Source organism: Myotis nattereri (genome assembly GCF_964212035.1).
Source record: "Myotis nattereri genome assembly, chromosome: 3".
NCBI classification, from domain to species: Eukaryota; Metazoa; Chordata; class Mammalia; order Chiroptera; family Vespertilionidae; genus Myotis; species Myotis nattereri.
This window is the reverse complement of record NC_138077.1, coordinates 43,976,425-43,997,322: the sequence shown is the minus strand read 5'-3', so window position 1 is coordinate 43,997,322 and position 20,898 is coordinate 43,976,425. Positions and strand designations below refer to the sequence as shown.

Here is a 20,898-nt window from a genome sequence, read left to right as displayed (position 1 = left end):
CCTCTGCATGACCATGAAGAAACGGTTCTACTTTCCTACCACTCAGTTTTCCTACCTGCAAAGTGGTATTACTAGATCTTGCCCCAGCTACCTTACCACCATTCTGCCCAGAAGAATCATTGGGAAAGCAGGAGGATCTGTACTACCTCTGAAACTCTTGAGGAAAAGGTCAGTTAATACATGCTTTACAAAGTAATATGCCTACTACAAGAATGTCTCCAAAAATCGGACCTCAGTTGAACATTTATAAAATCTTGGTTTATTAGGTTTAAATTTAGTCCAGATCAATTTCCATTTCATCTCTGGAATGGAGGTAAGAGTTAAGGGAACTCAGGAGGAAACAGAAAGAAAATAAAGTTTTGTCAGGCAGGGGAAATGACCTCTGGATTTCTGGTTTTGCATTTGGCGGCTGCCCTCTTGTTGTCCCCTACCCTCCTCTCCCTCCTAGGAGAAGAAACTGTGTGGATGCTACAACTCAGAGGTGTGGTGGGAACATGTCCCCCATCATCCTCACCATTCAAACCCTTCTGCAGCACCACTGTTTACAAACCACCAGCAGGGTGAAATACACCAATGATAGCAAAGAGCAGTTATTTCTCAGGAAAAACGTTTGGAAGCGACCTGGTGAAACAGGGCAGAAGAGTTCACCAGAAGCCACCTCTGCCAAGAATCCTTAGATGTTTGCTGCCCACTAGAGAACCCATGCTAAAATGTTTGTGGTTTTGCAGAACCAAGGAGTTGACATATCTGAAAATATTCTACAACAAAAAAGTTTTACTAACCTTTCAGAGAAGAATGAGATCAATGATCCCTGCCGCTCTCTCGTCTCTCTTTTAGAACTGAATTACTGGATAGAAAACGTGCAAACATCAAGGTGACCATACCAGTTAGGGCAGCAGTTCTCAACCTGTGGGTCGCGACCCCTTTGGCGGTTGAACGACCCTTTCACAGGGGTCGCCTAAGATCATCCTGCATATCAGATATTTACAGTACGATTCATAACAGTAGCAACATTACAGTTATGAAGTAGCAACGAAAATAATTTTATGGTTGGGTCACAACATGAGGAACTGTATTTAAAGGGCCAGAAGGTTGAGAACCACTGAGGGCATCTGTGTTACAAATCTGATGATAGTTACTCCCTCCCCCAGTCTGCTGAAATTTATGCACACACAGCAGTTTTCATTTGTGATTCTCCACTACATTTTAGTAGGGAAGCATCCATACCTAGCTCATCTATTAGTTTGGGGAATAATGGCCACTCCCAACTTCTGGAGCAGTAAAATCCAATTCCTTTTCCAGAGAGAGGAAATATGTTAATATTTGAAACCAAAGCAACTGCAAATATGTAGGTGAGAATAAATACATTGTTTCCTCCTCTGGATACATAATTAGTTAAGGAGTCTCCTTCCCCAAAAGAAAGTATTTTAAAGCTCACAAGTTTCTGCGGGAAAGAAAAAAAAGCACCAAGTGCTTGTCCACTGTGACTCAACACACTACTCAGTTATCCTTCATGTAGCCCTTACAACAATACTGCCAAGGGTTGGTTGTTCTATCCTCTTTTTATAGACGAAGAAAGCTAGGCTCAAAAATGCTGGAACATTCCAGGATACACAGCTGGGGGCAGAGAGGAGGAAGATCTGAGCCCTAAGCAGATAGGCCTTGCACCTGACTGTTTTCCGGACAAGAATCACCTGGCAGTACTTGTGGAAAATACAAAATTCAGGGTCACAGAGTCAGTCTTTAGGGTCCAAGGAACGTGTTTTTTCTTTTTCTTTCTTTCTTTTTTTTTTTTTTTTAAAGAACCATGCTTCCTCCACTCATCAACAGGAAAGCTTGGGAAAGACAGTGCCTCACAGCCCAGCCAGGAGATTCGAGCCCGTTCCATCCCTACATTTGCGTCTTCTCCACCAAGAGACCCCTTAAAAAAACACTCATATTTCTTCTGTCAAACCATCTCTCCTAAGCCCCCTCCCCCGCCCCCCAAGTCCAGATCTTGGAATCTCCTTCTGTCCCTTCACCCCTGAATCCTGCCAATTTTTTTCTTTCTTGTAATATTTCATTTCCTGGCTGGGAATGGGCTCTAACCAGCAGACTTCCAGCCGGGCCTCTGAACTCGTAGCGGTCTCCAGTCGGCCTGGCTCCTTCCCAAGCCCCTGGGCTCAGGCAGCTCTCATCCCAACCCTGCCTCTTCCGTCGGTCACGTTTGTTCCTCCGCTTGCAAGGACCTCTATCCTCTCCCGGCCCTTCCCATGTTCGGGGAACTCCTACACAGCTTGCGCGCCTCCGCTCCGGCTCTGGGACTGAACCCTGCCTCGCAGCGAGCTTCGTCCTCCTGGCCGCAGCCCCTGTCCCCTCCCCGCTCGCCTCCCCACCCGCCACCTGGCTTCGCCCCGGCAGCCCCGGGAGCCATGGGCACTTCCCAGAATAGAGAGCAGCTGCTAACGTCAGGCTGCCGCCCGCGGCGGGGTTCCCGGCGCACCGGGTGCGGGCGGAGGGGATGTGACTCCGCTCTGGCCTTCCGTCTCCCCACCCGGGCCGGGAAACTGAGGCCCAAGGCCAGGGGAACTTCCAGGGGGTGCAGAGAACGTGAGGGCCGACCGGTCCAGAGCCCCAGTCGTTCCGACTCCTGTCCGCGATCCCTCGACCACACGCGCCGCTGGAGAGCTGGGCGGGGAGCGGGTCTCGGAGCGAGCGCTCCGCCCGGGAACGCGCAGGGCGCCAGGCTCGACCAACTCGCCGCGAGAAAGTTGTTGTCTCCCAGCCTGCACTCGCCTCTCACCTCTGAGACACACCTTCCCGCTGGCCCTGGCACCCGCGCTCGCACATCCGGTCCACCTTGCACACACCCCTTTCCACGCGCTCTTACGGCCCCTCTCCCTCCCACGCTTGCGGCTCCCAGCCGCTCCCCCGCGCCCCCTTGCGCACTCCCACCCGCCCCGGGGCGCGCCTTCCCCGCCCCGCCGCTCGCCGGGTCTCTGCGCCGCGCCCGCCGGGGTTCTGGCGCCCGGGAGCCCCACTCCTGGGCCGCGACCCGCTTCCGCCCGCCGGGCGCGGGGCAGAAATCCGGGGAGGCGCGCGGAGCGCTCCGAGCGCGAGGCGAGGGGCGCACGGCGCTGGGCGGGGAGGGGGGCGCGCGCTCGCTCACTCTCGGCTGCGCACACGCCGGGACAAACTCTCTCACAGACACTAGCGGGGTGCGCTGCCGCCGCCGCCCGCCGCTGCTCCTCCTCCCGCCGCCGCCTCGAGAGGGAGAGAGGGAGGCAGAGAGAGCGCTTTGTCCGCGCGCCGCCGCCCGGCCCGGGACTCTGCCCCGAGGAGGGAGCCGCGCTGAGTCCCCGCCTCCGCCTCTGCCTCTGCCCCCGGGCGGGCCGGGCGGCCGCGGTGGGGGGAGCCAGGCTGAGGGTGGGGGTGGGTGGCGGGCGGGCGGAGGGCGGGGAGGGGGAGCGGTGGTGGAGGAGGAGAGACGAGGGTAGCGGAGGAGGCGAGGAGTGCCGGGTACCGGGCCGGGGGAGCCGCGGGCTCTCGGGGAAGACACGGATGATGAACAAGCTTTACATCGGGAACCTGAGCCCCGCCGTCACCGCCGACGACCTCCGGCAGCTCTTCGGGGACAGGAAGCTGCCCCTGGCGGGACAGGTCCTGCTGAAGTCCGGCTACGCCTTCGTGGACTACCCGGACCAGAACTGGGCCATCCGCGCCATCGAGACCCTCTCGGGTGAGCACTCGGCGCTGTCCCCCTCCCCCTGCCTCTCGCAGCTCCAGCCCGGACGGCGCCCGAAGAGAGGCCGAGCCCGGCGGGCGGCGCCCGGCGGGGGCTCCCGTGCCTGCACGCTCCCTTCCTCGCAACGGACCCTCAGCTCTGACCGCCGCTCCCCTCCCCCACAGCTTGGACTCACTCCTTGCCCTCCAAGCAGCAGCCCTGGGGCGACCCCTGTGCGGCTCCGAGGGTCCCCGATGCTCGCTCGCTCTCTGGAGGGCACCCTCGTTCCCCTGGCTCTCCGAGCTGCTCTCCAGAGTTCCCCCACCCCCATCCTTAGAGAGTCCCTGTCCCCCCACTTCACTGACCTTCCCGTCCACCCCCTTTGTCAGGGACCCCCCAAATCCTGCATCTCCTCGCTTGATCGGACCTTATCCCTTCCCGTGCCTCGTGCCCAGGACCTCCTGCCTTCTGGCGTCCCTGAGCCGCACTCTCCTTTCGAGCCCCCTCCCCATCTAGCCCCGCAGTCCCCCACTTTAGCCACCCCCTCGGCGCCACCCTGATGTCCCTCTCTGAAGTTTCGAGGCTCCCCCAGTCCCAGCTCCTGTACGACGGCACATCTCTCTCGATCCTCTCCCGAACCTCAGTTGCCTCTCGCTCGTCTCTCAAGCGCTCCTATTTTTCTCTGAATTTTTTGTCCGATTTTATTGAGAAGAACTCGAGGCGGGGGGCTTTCCGCCGCCTGCCCCCCCGCCTCCCGCTCGGCCAGAAGCACCTTTTTACGAGGTGCCCTGTCTCAACTCGGTGGGGGCCCGGGCTGAGAACCGGGAAAGAGGAGACCGGGGGGCCCCGCGAGCGCGCTGGAGCCCAGACGGGAGACGGAGAGCGACACACACCCGCGCGCGCGCGCGCACTCCCCAACTCTCCCTCTCGCACACGCACCGCCTGGAGCTGCGCTCGCCCCCAGACCACGAGCCTGCGCCCCACGAACCCGGGGCCAGGCCGGACCCCCTTCCCCACCAGCGCGCGGAGTGGGGGCGGGGCGGCGGCGAGGCCAAGGTGACACCCAGAAGCCCGCGAGGACTAGCCTCTTGCAGGAGTGGACCCCAGGGGGCTTCTGCGCGTCTTTTGGGGGGGCCAAGGGGAGGACTAGGCTGGGAGGGGAGCGCAGCGGAGGCTTCGGGACCCCGGGCAGCGTAATGAAGAGGTGGGGGCCGAGGGGAACGGGGCCGCGCCAGCCCTGCAGCTTGAGTTTCAAATGAGCTCATCCTTTCAAATTGGCGCCGCTCTTTAGTAAATTTGTTTTTCCGGTAATGCCACCCACAGCTATACCTGGGGTCGGATCCTGGCTCACACCCTTCCCTTGTCCCCAGAGCCGGGGCGCCCATCTTTCTTCCCACTGGGAACCAAGTTTGCCCAGCTGGAGCCGGGAGGAGACCCCTTGAGGGCGCCCGAAGGCGGAGCCCGAGCGTGGAGTTCTGTGCGTGCCCCTCCTAGACCCCCGCCGGGTTCATACAAGGAAGGTTCTGAGTGCTTTAATTTCTGTTTTAAAGGTAAAGTGGAATTGCATGGGAAAATCATGGAAGTTGATTACTCAGTCTCTAAAAAGCTCAGGTAAATATATTTTGCTTGGTTATTTTGTGATTGGGCTTACGTATAAGTAAAAAATGCACTCCTTTTTAAAAAATGTGCTTTTGTAATTTTGTAAAAAGGCAGTTGTTTTGTTATTGGATATAAGATAGTTTAGAAAGTTACATTATTTATTTTCATTCTATAAGGTGTTTACTGGTCTTGGAAAATATCTGGTGCCTTATTCGGAGTAGTGTGTGTGTGTATCGAGCACTAGCTATGTTAAAATTTGAAGGGACTGTTTAACTTGTTTGTCAAAACTTGCCTCCCATCCCTACCCCCAGCACAATGGTAACAAATGCTTGTCAAGACTTCCTGTGAGATGTTAAGAGTAAATATTTACTGTGTCAGCTACATTGCTTAACCAAACTTAGCAATTAATTAGTTTTCTTTTTTAGGTAGCTTAATGTTGAATAATAAAATAATTTAGTAAGGGGTCAATATTTTGCGTAGTACTATAAAGAAGTGGGTTGTTTGGATTGGATAGCAGTTAAAAGCCAGACTTTTGGAGTCACTGTGACTGCTGAATATTGCTTCTGAGCCCTTTGTTGTTGCTGTTGCTTTTAAGATATGTTTGAGGCTAACCTAATATCACTATGAAATCTATAGTTATATTTAACTGCACTGTTGTTAATGAAGGAGTAAAAAGGTTTGTGGAGATTGGAGTTCTCCTGTGATTTGCTTACATGAGAAATGTCTGTCTATGAGGAGAGAATGAACAACATCTTTGTTTTGAAGTTCATTGTGGACTTTAAATTTGGACCCTTTATTACTTATTCTAGATTTTTTTTCCTCCAATGTGTTGTAACTTAGTTTGTATCCCATTCACATACATTTCTTCACCATTAGTCATTAAGTAGCTGAATTGGAGAGACTCTAAGTCTTTGATTTACTATCTTTAAAATCTCTGATACTCAATAATGTAATCATTTACTTGATTTTTGCCAGGATTGAATAGACTTTAAAACAAACTATCCAAATTTAATGAATGCTTAGATATTTTGTTAAAGGATTTTTAAAAATTGTGTGCACATTTACAGATACGTTTTATCTTAACTAAGCAACAAGAATATCTTTTGTTTGCAGATGATTCTGTGGCATATCAGAAAACTACTTAATACTTTTTTAAAAAAAGGTAAAAGTTGTGATTTGCAGTTTTGTGTGTAATATTAAGCTAGTTCTCTCTAGGAAAAGATGTATTCTAAATTTGTATACTTTATTTTTTTGCTTGAGAAATCCAAGTTGTAGCTTTCTGATATATTATTTGTTGTAAGTTTAAATTATTCATCTTACAACACTTGAAAATTTGAATATATTGAACAAAGTTTGAAAGAATCACCTAAAATACTTAATTGGCTATGTTTCTACAAATGCCTACTTGTATTGGCAATATAGCTGTTTTGAGTCCTTTTTTTAGGTTATAATTTGTAAAACTCAGTGCTATTTTAACTTTGGTGTCTCATTTCATGTTGCAATATAAGTGAAAAGCAGTTTATCTAAAGTTATTAGTATCTCTTAAAACTTCTCACAAACATACTATTTTTTTTTGTTGTTGTTCAAAAGGCAGAGGTAATTTGCTGGTAAGATGGAGTGTTTTTTAAATAATTTTGTGGTGTTTATATAAGAGTTCAGAATTAAGAGCATATCCTAGATTTTTAGTATTAATTAAATAAAGAACAATCTAGGGCTTATACAGCCCTATTAGTGCATGATTTCTTTGAACATGTGGGCGATAGGAAATACCTAGGAGGCAGATTAAAATGTGCTGTGTATGATTCACTACACTGAAGATGTCTGACATACCAAATGTATGCATAAGCTGTTGCTGTAGAGGGTTACATCATTTCTGATTGGATGGTTTTAATCTTTTTTTCCCTTTATTAGTTTAAAATGCAGAAATTAGTTACTTGTAGTGCAGGCTAAGGGAGAGATAGCTAATGAGTGGTATGTACTGAGCTCAGACTCCTGGGATGGAGCAGCTGTGTGTTCTCATGTACAGGGCACTACCACAGTGGTGGCTTTCAAAAAGCAGGGTACTGTGACATTTGAAACCAAAGCTTTTATATTATATGGTGACTATTTTAGTGTTCTTTTGTTGCATTTCTATGAAAATTAACACATTAGGAGTAAATTTGTCAGAGTTAAGTCAGTTCTATATGTGGTTTTTGTGTTAGTTGAAGTGAAAATGTGAAGAAAACAATTCATCTTGCTTGCTTGCTTACTTAAATAATCATTCAATAATTGAGTGCTCATACTCTTTATATTGTTCTGATTTCTTTGTGTTCTCAAGAATCAGTTTTAATGTATACATTCTGAATAGATTTTTTTTTAAGCCAATGATACTTTGGGAGGAGATGTTTTTATCTTAAGTTATGAAATTATTGGCATGCCATTTGCTTACCAATTGGGTCTTTGGTACATCAATTTATATGTGCTGTTACATTAGACAGACTAGATACCATTATTTTCTAAGGTCACTCAGAAATAGAAAACTCTTTTTCCTCTTTTTGCCACATGTATTTCATTCTTATTAGATGCAAATTATTGTAATGTAAACCATATACAAACCATCTATTTCTCTTTCTAAGTTGGGTTCAGGCTCCGTTGAATAAAAATCTTTGAATCTTTTTTTCTCTACGTATTCATATTTCTTGGTAGTATATGTGAAACAAAGATTTCTCAATGAGGAACAAACTGGTAAGAGCTTTAAAGTTCTGTTGAAAGCTGTGGAAGTTTCCTTGATAGAAATTTCATTTTTGATGTCGATGAGTGTTTAGTAGTGTGTATGTGTGTGTGTGTGTGTGTGTGTATAGACACTGTATAAATTGTTTTGAACTAAGACATATGCTAACTTGAATGTGCTTTGTAACTGAAGTTGAATGATTCTGTAAGAAACAAAACTTTGAAAAATGCAATTTCTGCCCACTTCTAGGAAGTAACTAATTGGTACTAGACATGCTTTCACTGAGATGGTGTGAATACTATGAGGTAGTGTAGGAAAAAGCTATGAATTTGTCTTTCATGACTTAAAAATCAGTAATTGTGTTCTCTCCAATGCAAATGAATTTGGTCTCCTATAGGAATGTTAAAGAAAACAGTATCTCAATTGTATTTTGCTTGTATGTACTACATTGTGTATAGTTGAATTAAATACCAAAAAGAAAAAAAACACCCAACTTCTAGCCCTCCCTACAACAAAGGCTTTTACCACATCAATTTTTAATTCTGTAGCAACAGAAAAGATTTTAAGAGGTTAAAATCATATGGTAGCCTCTTCTATCAAGAATTTGTTGAATTGGAAATTAATGCTTGGATATAATTATATAGGTTCCATATGTGGATATACTACATATTAAGGTAAAATTTTTATATCAAACTGTCAGGTTACTTTTGATTTGACTTTAAGTTGAATGTTTAGTTTCCCATTTTAAAAAAGACTAATAATTTTTTTATGTGGTTCTAGTTAATATCATAGAGAATCACATTTTTGTGACCTTTAGGAGATAATTTATTAAAATTAAAATGGAAGCAATAAAGAAAAAAATTACTTGATAATTTATGTAATAACATAGGTTTAAAATTCTACTTTGTTTTTAAATGATTGGTCATTTGATGTTTTTACATTTAGTTAAATATTAAAAAAACATTGAAATCTATAAATCAAAATAGATTTTATATACTGCTTGATTTTTCAATTTTCCAAATTCATATCAATTTTAATTTGTATTATAGCAACTTGTAAAAGTATTAAATCGCTAAACACCTAAATATTCTAAAAGGTGATTGGGTGGTATGTAGTACATTTGCCAAATTGTGTTTTCAAAAATAACAAATTTTTTTGTAATTATGCCTTAGTATAAGATGACCAGTAAATTATGGTCTCAGAGTTGTTTTTTTATGTTAACTTGAGATTATAATTTATCTAGAGAAAATGAGAGATTAGTAATAGTTGTATAACACCTTTTATACATAAAGATGTAAAGTATAATATATTTTTCAAGAAAAATATTTTAAAGGACATTAGAAAAGTAATAACTAATTGCAGGTTAAAATTAACATTTCACTGTTGTTTTGATTTTATGGAAGTAGCTCTGTTTTTTAAACTGGGGATGTAAATAATGTTAAAATGTGTGTAAAAGAAAAGTACTTGGGTACATTTATTAAAAGTCAAAACTATGAAAGACAGATTTCTACAGGAACTATTTATACATATTTGATACTTTTCAACTTTATAAATATTTGCTGTCGACTGCTGAATCACTCTTCCAAGTCTGCTAATGAAATCCTCAAAAGTAGATGAGCAATTGGTCAGAGTTGTTAGAGGATATTATTTAAACTTAAGTGTGTCATCTCTGATTCAGTGGGGTGTGTGCACATGGGTGTGTGTGTGTGTGTTTTGTTGGGGACAGTAGTTTCAAACAGATGGTATCTAGAGGGAAGAGAAGGAAATCTTTAATTGAGCAACAGTTACTCTGGATTTCAGTTATGAACAGGCAAATGAAAATCAATAGACGTTTGAACCTTGTGACAAAGGGAATGAAATCCAGTGATATTTGCCTTGAGTGATGCATAACTTGTAGGAGGTTGACCTTGTGGAAGCCAGGCACTGGCACCTTAGTGGCTTCTTCAGTGAGCATGCCGCTGGAAGGACTATCCAATGCAAACTTTACTCTCCTTCCTTTTTGCTTGGATGTCCCTTCTCACTAATACAGTTCACAAGTGACTGTGAAGGCTTTGATGATCTGTAAGCCATTTTTAAGTGTTAGAAAATTCAAGATTTGCATATGCATATTTCTTTAGAAATTCTATACTGGGCAAGGCAATACATTATTTTGCAAAACAAATGTACTGTGAGAAAGTCAATTTCATTAGAAGAAACATAGGATTAAACTGGTTTCTTTGGAGGATGTTAAATTAGATATTTCAAAAAGTATTTTTAAAAATTCTATTTAAATATCACTAAAGTGTCTTCAATGTTCTTTTCGGCAGGGCTCTCTGTTCTTAAAGAAGAGAGTGGTGGAAATTGGCTAAACCAATTTTCTAAAACTTTGCATAAAAACATAATCTCTCAAAAGTTATGGTTAACTTCTTAATTTGAAGGGTGAAACAAATCTGTTTAATAAAACATGTCCAAATTTATTAGTCAAAGTTTAATTCTTTTTATACTTAAATCTTTGGGTAGTTATTCAAAGCACTGTCATTGAAGGAAACATAATAAATAGCAAATAAATAAGAGACACCTACCAGTTAACAGTGTTTCCTCTGATTATCACCATTAAGTTTTAAAAAAATCTTTTACTTTATAATTTGACTTCATGCTTACAAACTTGTAATTTTCATTTGGTGGCATGGACTGTATGGGTTCTATTTTGGGAAGCAAAATTGCAGAGCGCTCAAAGCATTATTTTTAAGGTTTTACTTTTCCTGTGTTGATGATGGACTTTAGTCTGGTCTTTCCATAAAATAGTGAAGAAAAATTATTTTCTTCTGCAAAAAAATTCAGATTCTGTTGATTTGGCTTACAAAGAGGATGGGGACTATAATAACTGTTTCTTTAGTTTGGTTTAGACGCTAATGACATACTGAGGTGTAGAGTAAGTAGACCAGAGAAAATGAATGCTATTGCATTACTAGCAGACAATGAAGTCCAAAAGCTCAGCATATGTCCATCATTTAATAGATAATATGTCTCCTCAAGCCTCTGGTTCTCTCTAAATAATAGGCTTACAGTTTTGAGGTACATTTTATTTGCTTATTCCTGGATTTCCTGGTTATCTGTTTTACATGTTATTTCTTAAAATATGAATGTTTAGTTAGAATTTTCCCATTCTGTTTACTACCAAGAACATTTCATAAAATAGGTATTTTAATGAGTCCAATAAATGAAAATTAAGAGGTCTGATACATGTTTTAGACTTTCTAATACTTATCCAGATTATAAGAAACGTTGTACCTAATGACCAAGGAAGTATATGTTATGGGATCATTGCAATAAGAATGGTATTTTCAGTTTTTCTTATTAGCATATAAATAATGTGTACAAATGTGTGACAGTTTGCCTTAGGGGAAGTTTGGATTTTTAAATTTGTTTTAAATGTGACCAGAAAGGTTGTTTCATGATTCCATGGGTGGATGGGTAAAAAGTAGCCTTATCTCAGGGAGATTAATGTATTTTTAAGCACCTGCCACATCTTACATTTATATAGTGCTGATGATGTCACAGCCTCTTTCACACATTTCATTCATTTCAAATGAAGAATATTGGACAATTAATATCCCCCTTTTTACAGACAAGGAAACTCAGTCTCAGAGAAACTTAATAATTTGCCCTAAAGCCTCATGGCCATTAGAGCTGGAACTCAGGTCTTCTGAGCTTCAGTCCAGTGTGCTTCACCTGCATTTACATAGTTTAAATTAAAGAAGTCACCTGAAAGTGTTGTAAGATGCAAAGGGTGCCATTCAAGAGTTATGATGAAAATGGGTTTGTTTGTGAATGACCCATTGCAATAGTTTTATGCTTACATCAGGCTGCATGATCTATACTTTGTTACAGTTTTCTAGAGAAAATAATTTGAAACAGAGGTAATCTAAAGATTACCAGCAGCGTTACCTCCTCCCATCCTCATGCTTGCTCTTAGACAGAGGTGTGTGTGTGTGTGTGTGTGTTGGGGGGGGTGCCTAACTAAGCAGGTTGGATTTTGTTTTTACATTGCCTTTTTCAGGGTTGCCTTCTTTGTGTTATGAAATAGGACATTGCCAGGAAAGATATTTCTTTCAGCACCTGAGCCATACAGATCGCACAGGTAGCCGTGGTAAATGAAAGTCTAGGATGGGTTCTTCACAGGTTTCAGCCAAAACATTGCTGGAGGGCAGATCTGTGTTTTGGTTAAGTGTTTTCCTGGCGGCTGCCAGGTCTTGCCCCAGATTTGGTGCCTCTCTCTGCCTCACTCTCCGTGTTGAATATAGCCTTTGACCTCTCCCATGGGGATGGAATGAGTATTAACAGGATAGCATCCATAAAGCTTTCTCAGCGTTCTTCATTAATGATATAATCCCTCAAAAACATAGTCAGTAACTAAGCATGTGCAGTACAGTCCATTTTTCCTCAATTGTAAACTTTGGCATTTATCCTCATTTCCTTTAACTTTTGTGTACACTCCTGTTTATGATAGTGGTGGGGGGAGGGAGGGAGGAATTATCAAGAAAAAGAATAGGTGAAAGAAGATTATTTCCAACTCCCTAGGTGTTTCATTCTTTAAGTTCGTGCAGTTCAGAGTGGGTATCGCATGTTCTGTGGAATTCTGATTCAGGAGATGAGAGAAGGAAGAACGGTGACTGATGTGCTGGGCACTGGACTAGGCCTTTTACGTATTTCATGACCACAGCCTGGAGAGAGCTGTATGTCATCCCTCTTACAGCAGGACTGCAAGCTTCAGGCACCAAAGCCCCTCCTTCCGCCTGACCACCTGCTTCCTAGAAGCAGTGGCCCTGTTACCCTCATGGTCCATCTCATTTGACTATAGTAGCAGCACCCCAACAATAAAGTAGGACGTTTGCTAATGTGTACATAGGTTATAGAGTAACTTTGTATATTTTTCCTAACTCAGAATAAGAGATAAAATTTACATGTATGCTACTGATAGGCAGAGGAAATGACACTGAAGTTTAGTATATTTTTAATATAGTGCAAGGGAAAGAAAACTAAAAGTGTTAGTCATAATTTGAAGAAGCTTTCTTGAAGTATCCTATAGTAGAAGCATTGGTAATTATATAAAGTTAAAAAGATGTTTTAAAAATATCATTGTGGCTAAAAATTAAGTGTGAAAAACATATATGTATGCAGTATGGGGGGAGGGTCTGATTGATATATATATTTTAATCCTGAAAAAAAACACACACACAAAAAAACTCAAGCTTTTTTGTTCAGGACCTAGGATGTTGCACGAAGTTTGATATGCTTTCATTTTTATCTGTGTTTTTGAATATGTCTAGGGTTTGGAGAAGGAAAATAAGGGATTCTTCCAAATTACCTTTTATAAAGTGGTTCATCTTATTAACATTAGAAAGTTTTAAACTTTTTTGACCCATGAAAATGTCAGTGATAGCAAAGGAAGTAGAAAAGATATATATGTGTTTTTGGATATAATACATAAACTTACAATGCATTTTTTTGACTTTTTTTTTTAGTAAATAGGAATTAAGATGCAATGATATTGCCAATGAAATGAGATATATAAGAGTTTTGCTTCTAAGTATAGAGGTGCTTATTTGATAAGAACATGATTTTATGAAATTTATTATGAGGTTAAAATAATGAGTTTTCTCAGTCAAGAACTTCTAATAGAGCTTAAAATATTGTCAGAAAAACATCCTTATGACCATGTTATATCTTCTCTTCATTCTTTCTCTTCAAAAAACAAAGTGAAAAGTATGTCATTGAGTGTTGATCCTGTGGACAGGTTAACCTCAAACCAATTCATGAAATAGAAGCTAATTTGAAAAGCTCATTTGAGGAATAGGCTGTTTAGTTTTTTTGTATATCAAGGAGCCCTTTTACTTTAGTCCCTCCTGATCTTTGTGATTTTTAACAATGGCTATTTGGAGGGGGAAAAAAGGTGTTTTTCATTATCATTGTATGGATAAGGTTTTGGGGTAAAATGTTTATGTATCTTTGGGTCAGAGGTAGATGATGAAACAATGTAACACTGAAAAAATGCAGTTTAGCCTCTTCAGTTGTAAGGAAGAAAGAAGACAGGAGGAAGGGAAGGAGGAAAGGAAGCAGAGAGGGAAGAGAAAGGGAAAGGAAAAAGAGAGGGAGAGAGGGAAGGAGGCAGGCAGCCATGCAAGCTTAGGTGACTGAACTTTGTCAGGTTGCTCATGCACTCTCTGCAGAGCACGTGGGAGAGACTGGCGCTCACTGACGGTGTGTAGGAAACAGTAAGTGATTCCAGTGGTGGCACAGGACTGGAAGTCTCCCCACAAGTTGTTCTTTTCTTTGATGTTTAAAAACTCTAGGGGTACGGGGCTGGCCTGCCCCACAGAAGGTTTTACATTCCTTTCGATGAGGCCCCACACTGGCCACTTCTCGTTTGTGTTTGGATGGTGGGGCAGGGCTGGAAGGTGCCTGGTGTGCGGGCCTGCCTCCACCCTGTGCCCCCTCGCGGGCTGAGTTTGGGGAAGCCGGGAGGCCTGTGTGTGCTTGCTCAATGTGTTGGAATGTATGGGTTCTGTGGCGTATACTTACTCGGCAAGTGAAGCAGACATGCGCTCCTCAATGGTTGTGGGGGGTCAAACGTCCTTGTGGGCTTTTGTGAGGGTTGAAAACTTGGGAAGGATTTTCCCAGGGCTGAAAGCTTCCCCACTCCCATCCCCCCCCCGACCCCCCGCGGTGCAATTTGTATTTATTCTCTGTGTAGGGAAAACACATCTTTTTTTATTTTGAATCATTGAAGGATAGAGAAAATATTGTGAATGCATAAATAAGCTGGCCTCTTTCTCCTGGATCCAGCTGTACTCTTTTTCCTCCTTTCTCTTCAGACTGATAGCGATGCCTTCAAATCATGGACACGGAATTCATAACCTGAGCTTTTTAAAACGCTCTGAGTTGTGTCGCCCTTAAAGATGACATTGAAGAGACCTTGAGAAACCAAGTTTTAAGCTCAGGTATTTAAAAATGTAGGACTTAGTCTTCCTTTTAAGGAATAAAAGAACAAACTACTAGTTGATTAATATTCTTTCAACTTTTCAGTTGATATATATCTTTTTAAATTTACACTTTATTTATTTTATCCTTCACAAAGGTTTGAGATGACAAAGGTTCTGGTAGCTCAGTTATTTTAAATGACCACAGGGACTTAGGCTTATAAAGTAGATAAGTTTGAAGTGGACTTTGTCTTCAGGGTTATTAAAGACTGGGAACAGGTGGTTGATTCTAGTAGAATTCTTTATACATTTTATGAGACTTACCAGGGAGGAGTTAGCACTTTGGTTCATTGATTTTTGTATTAATGGTTTGTATTAATGGTGTGTATTTCAACAGTGATTTCAAAACAATAATTTTGATACTGAAAATGATTTATGGCTTTAGTACATATATAACAATTATGGTCAAGGTGTTGCTATCTGCCTTAAAAATCTCCAGCCCAAAATTCTGTCTTTTATTTCCCATGGCAGTGCTTTAAACAGCATATTCCACAGAGCCTTAGGATTCTGGGGAGGTGGTACATTTATGGGAAGAGAGCGTGGATGTCTGTACATGGGGGATTCGGCCTCTTAACCACCTTTCAATCAGAAGGCAGCTGCCTTCATTGCTGTTTTATGTGTTGAAGTTTCATCTAGAATTTGAGGTTTGCTGCTTTAAAAAACAGTTTGAAAGTATTGCTCCTAGGCCTTGAGTCCCTCCCCTGGTCAGGCAGTTGAGCAGATCCAAAGCTCTTTCTTGAGGGCAGTTGAGACCCTGCCTCTGTTCCTTCCTGTATCTCCTTCCTTTGGTTGGACTTCCATCTCCTGTCACCTTCGCTTTAGTAACAGATATTTGCTTTGCCAACTACATGCCAGACGACTAAATCTATGGATTTTTCTACATCATCGGCACAGAATGCCCCTCAGGAACTTTCCCGGGAACTCCTCGGCCAATGACTGTCCTCCAGCTCTTGGCAGAGCCATTGGGGCCGACTGCCTTTGAAGACTGAGGGATCTGGTGACATGGGCCCTGTGTTGGGGTTTCACAGGGGTGATATTCAAAATATTTTCAACTGGTTATTATGGACGGCCAGCACATCAGCAGGGACGCGAGCCATTGTTCTCTAACACACACTTCTTCAATGTTTGTCCGCATGCATGATTCTTGTTCAGAAACAGAGTATTACTTCCAAACATATATATCAGTCTCTCAGTGATTTTTTAACCTGTGACCAAGGACTCTTGGGGCGAGTCCTTAAAGCCTTTGGACTTCGGTTTCTGTGCTGTTTAAAGAGCCTCCTGGGGGGTTCTAATGTGTGGGGTGGGGGTCGGGGGCTCCCCTCTTTGCACCATGATCCTGTTCACTCCATCACTCTAGCTTCCTGCAGACTGGCCTTCGGAGACTGATGATTTCATATTACGCACCCACATTTTGTACTAAGACTGTTAAGAGAGACCACAGTTTAGATCAGCGGTTCTCAACCTGTGGGTCACGACCCCTTTGGCGGTCGAACGACCCTTTCACAGGGGTCGCCTAAGACCATCCTGCATATCAGATATTTACATGACGATTCATAACAGTAGTACCATTACAGTTATGAAGTAGCAACGAAAATAATTTTATGGTTGGGTCACAACATGAGGAACTGTATTTAAAGGGCCAGAAGGTTGAGAACCACTGGTTTAGATAGTTAGCTCCAGCCAGCTGTTGCCGGTGGAAATGTAGGGTCAGTATGCCCAAATCTGATTTTTCAAGAGAAGCCAAAACTCAGAGTTCTTATGTTAAGTATTGACAACAATTAAAAATATTTGAGGGACACTGTGAGGGTCAAAGAGGATAGCTATGGGTTGGATCTGGCCCATGGGTTGCCCGTTTACTGCCTTTGCCACATGAAACCCTACGTTTCTACAAAATATTATTAAAGACACTCTCCATTATGTTTAGTATCTCTTATGCTTAAGGCTTATCTGTGAGTGAGGTAATAGTCCTCTTGATAAACTGGATAAACTAGTATGTCTCTTATCTAATGATGATAGCTGTTTGGAAGCTCAAAATTAAAATTAGGTCTCAGTTGCAGCAACCATCCTTAGTCTAGTTTTCTGGAAACATCATTTTCTTCAATATAAAGACCCTATAGTTTTATCTTCATGGAACGATCTTATTGTGTTTTTGTTACATTAAGCCATCTGAAGTCCTTTGGTAAATATGGAATGTACATATGCTGAATATGCGATAATCTTACGCGTTTATGTGTGTAGTGTTTCATTATGATGTTCACGAGCAAAAAGAAAGCCTCTCTTTTCATAGAAGTGGAGAAGCATGTTTCCACATCAGTCTAATTACACCTTCCCCAATTAAACACCGGGCCAACAAATATAGGTATTGTTTTAAACCATTTTCTAAGAAAATGTTGTTCTCATATGTCCAGCAAACGTTTTTAAAAATAAGAACTTGAGTTCTGCCTATAAATCAACATCTGATACAAGGCAGGTAGTTTGAAAAGCATAGAATGTAGTTGGTGGGAAAATCCCGTGGTGAAAAACTGCTTTAAAAAATATGTTTGAAAAGTGTTTTGGTTACTGTTGCACTTCCTTGTATTTAAGTTGAGGAAATTGAAGGCCATATGGATTTCACTTCTTGGCCTCGGGTTCAGTAAATGCTCCTTAAGGCCAAACTAAAAGAAAACTGCCAGTTGCCTATGAGATCTTTAAAAAAAAAACAACTAAAAAAACCCTCACTAAACTACTCTGACAGTTGGAATTAGCATTTTCAAAGTGTATCTCTTTGTCCTGTAACTTACATGCAGAACGAAATAGCTCATTAGTAACCTCTATAAGCACGTCTGCAGAACGCAAGTTAGCAAGTCTTCCCTGGTAAGGCATAATAGAGACGCATCCTTAGTGGAGGCATCAGGTTTTCCCTTGGCTCCTCTCGTTTGTGATGGATCTAAGTTTCAGTTCCACAGAAACAGCCAGCTCTATTATTTGGACTTGAATGCCTTGAATAGTAGACATAACTTCTCATTAAATATTTTTGGATGAATTAAAATTAAAGCCATAATAAGATATTATTAATAATTTACTTTTATTTCTTTCCCTCTTTTTCCTCTTTTCTTCTTTATTTTCAAATGGGGTTGGGGGGTGAGGGGAATACTAGTTCAAAGATTTTGCTCTTTTGTGACTGGGTTTTTTCAAACCCTAAGTGGAATAAAATCTTCATGGGCATGTTAGGTATGAAGGCTCTTTAAAACACGAGGTGAGCGGCAAAGAGCCACTGCACAGGGCTGCAAAATGAGTTTGGAAGGCAGAGATTCAATTTGGTGGAATCAGAATAGGTTTTGTTTGTTTTTTTTACAGTGTAGGTTAATCTTAGTATTATTAGATTCAGTGTGATTACATGACAATATAATTTTCACTGTAGCTATTTCTCTCTGTAACCAAAATTACATTAAAGAAAAACCTACTTGAAAAAAACATACCAGCTGTCCTCTTATTGTAAGACAATAGGTAGATTACAAGACTCAAACTCAAGGTGTGTTTTTACATAATAAATACGATCAGTTTAAGGAGACAGCATTGGAAGTTACTGTTAAAAACAAGGCAAGTGTAAAAAATGACAGGATTTACCAATGAATAAGATCATTTATAACCAGGAAAGTGCGACTGATCTTAAATGTTAATTGAGAGAGAGAGAGAAAGAAAGAAATACCGATGTGTGAGAGAGAGAGACATTGATCGACTGCCTCCCGTATGCCCTCACCAGGGATTGATGTGAGAGAGAGACACTGATGGACTGCCTCCTGGACTGCCTCCTGTATGCCCTCACCAGATTGAACCCGCAACCTAGGTATGTGCCCTGACCGGGAATAGAACCTGCCACCTTCTGGTGCATGGGACAACGCTCCAACCAGCTGAGCCACCTGGCCAGGGTTATTTCACACATTTCCTGAGGATCAGGACTGTGGCAGCAGTTTAGCTGGGTTGTTGTAGTTCAGCACCTTTTATGAAATTGCAGTTAAGTTGCCAATTGGGACTGCAGTCATTTGAAGGCTTAGCTAGTCTAGAAGATCTACAACCATGCACGTGATTGTTGGCAGGCCTCAGTTTCTCTCTGGCTGTTGTCTAAGTTCCTCACACCTGGGCTTCTGCATAGGTCTGCTCACAACATGACAGTAGGCGTCCCGGAATGAGTAATCCCAGTGAATGAGACACCGCACTGCCTTTTACCACCTAGTCACTGAGTTACATATAGTCACTGTGCCTTATTTTGTTCCTTAGACATGAGACATTCAGTGGGAAGGGATTAGTCAAAAGGTGACTACCAGAGGATGGGGAACATCACCAGCCATCTAGCGTTTAATTAAGCCAATCAGGAAAAGTCAGCAAATCAAAGACTTGGTTGGTTTGGGGCTCAGGTGAAAAGTAATTCCCTTATATTAGTATTTATAATCAGCCCTTTTGGAGCAAACCTGGAATTCCTTATAAAACAACAATAATAACAATTATGGATTACTGAATCCTTTTATAATCCTTATTTAATTTTCATAATACCTTGTATAGTGAGGGAGGCAGATGCCACTGTCCTCACTTCACAGATTAGGGAATCGAGGCCCAGTTGTTCCAAGTCCTCAGATGGGGCCACGTGTTTGGCATTTAACCGAAGTTGTTTCTTTCTTTTTCTTTTTCATCTCTTTCTGTTTGTTTTTCCCCCTGAAGAGTGATTTTAGTGACTCTCGTTTTTATAAAACACTTAAATTTTTACCTTTCAGCCTTATCTGAAAGAGCTGGGGGTTTTTCATGCCTAATCAAAAAGTTTAGAAGATGGTTCTTGTATCAGTACAGATGCTTGTCACTTTTCTGCCAGCAACAAGAGTCCTTTTTGCTATTTTTGTAACTGGGTGAGGTCTGATTTCTCCAGAATTGTGCCATACTGTGGTTAGCCATGGTCTACAAGAGGAAAATATATTTACTCTTCTTTAAAATCACTGGTTTTCTAAGAAATATGCTATTTACTATAGTACATCTTTCTCAGGCAAATGCAGCAGTCACTTTGATATAAGACAAGGTGAACATTTCCCCCTATTAAAAATGCAAAAACATTAGGCCCTCAGACCTTTGGTGCCTAGCTTTATTATGTGTTTGTTTATTGAAGAAATTGGTAACATTTCGTACTGTGTTTGATGTTAGGCATATCCGTGTCGATTCGATGTTGAATGAATCATTCTGTACGAGCATTTTGCCAAACTCAAGCAAACCTACCAACTTTGCCATAGAATGTCCTAAATTACTTTGACTTCAGTCAAATATAGTATTTTAATAGTTGCGTCTTTACCTTTTAATTGAATCTCAGTGCTTACTTTACTTGCATTACACATTCCCATAACCCATTTAGCCTTTTCTCTTAAAGGTCCTGTTGACTTGATATGTGAAGTGAAACGTTTCTTTTTTGACTATGTATAGACGAGGCTTATAGAATGTTAGACTCTTTAAAAGTATATATTTTTTTATTGATTTCGGAGAGGAAGAGAGAGCGAGAGCGAGCGAGAGAGAGAGAAACATCAATGATGAGAGAGAATCATTGATCAACTGCCTCCTGCATGCCCCTACTGGGAATCGAGCCTGCAACCCAGGCATGTGCCCTTGGCCAGAATCGAACCCAGGACCTTTCAGTCCGCAGGCCAGTGCTCTATCCACTCAGCCAAACCGGCTAGGGCAAGAATGTCAGACTCTTGTTAAGAGTGCCTGCACTTTAAGAAAGATGCATGCTTTTTATATTGTTTAAAAAACATTGGGGTAAATATAGTGTTAAATTTTCTACACAGTTTATATACTCTATTCAAGCAGAGTGTATCCTGCATCATCCTGCCCTCACCCCCTCCTTTCTTGAA

General features: G+C 42.1%; 1 protein-coding gene across 2 annotated transcripts in view; it reads left to right on the top strand.

The window, feature by feature from the left end:
* The first annotated feature begins 3,471 nt into the window (after window positions 1-3,471).
* The window catches only part of IGF2BP2 (insulin like growth factor 2 mRNA binding protein 2), a 152,586-nt gene continuing 135,159 nt past the window's right edge, over window positions 3,472-20,898 (top strand). For both annotated transcript variants that reach the window (XM_081086237.1, XM_081086236.1), the window contains exons 1-2: window positions 3,472-3,718; window positions 5,254-5,314. In XM_081086237.1, the coding sequence (XP_080942363.1) occupies window positions 3,541-3,718; window positions 5,254-5,314 (239 nt within the window). In that variant the 5' untranslated portion in view covers window positions 3,472-3,540. The remainder of the gene's footprint in view (window positions 3,719-5,253; window positions 5,315-20,898) is intronic.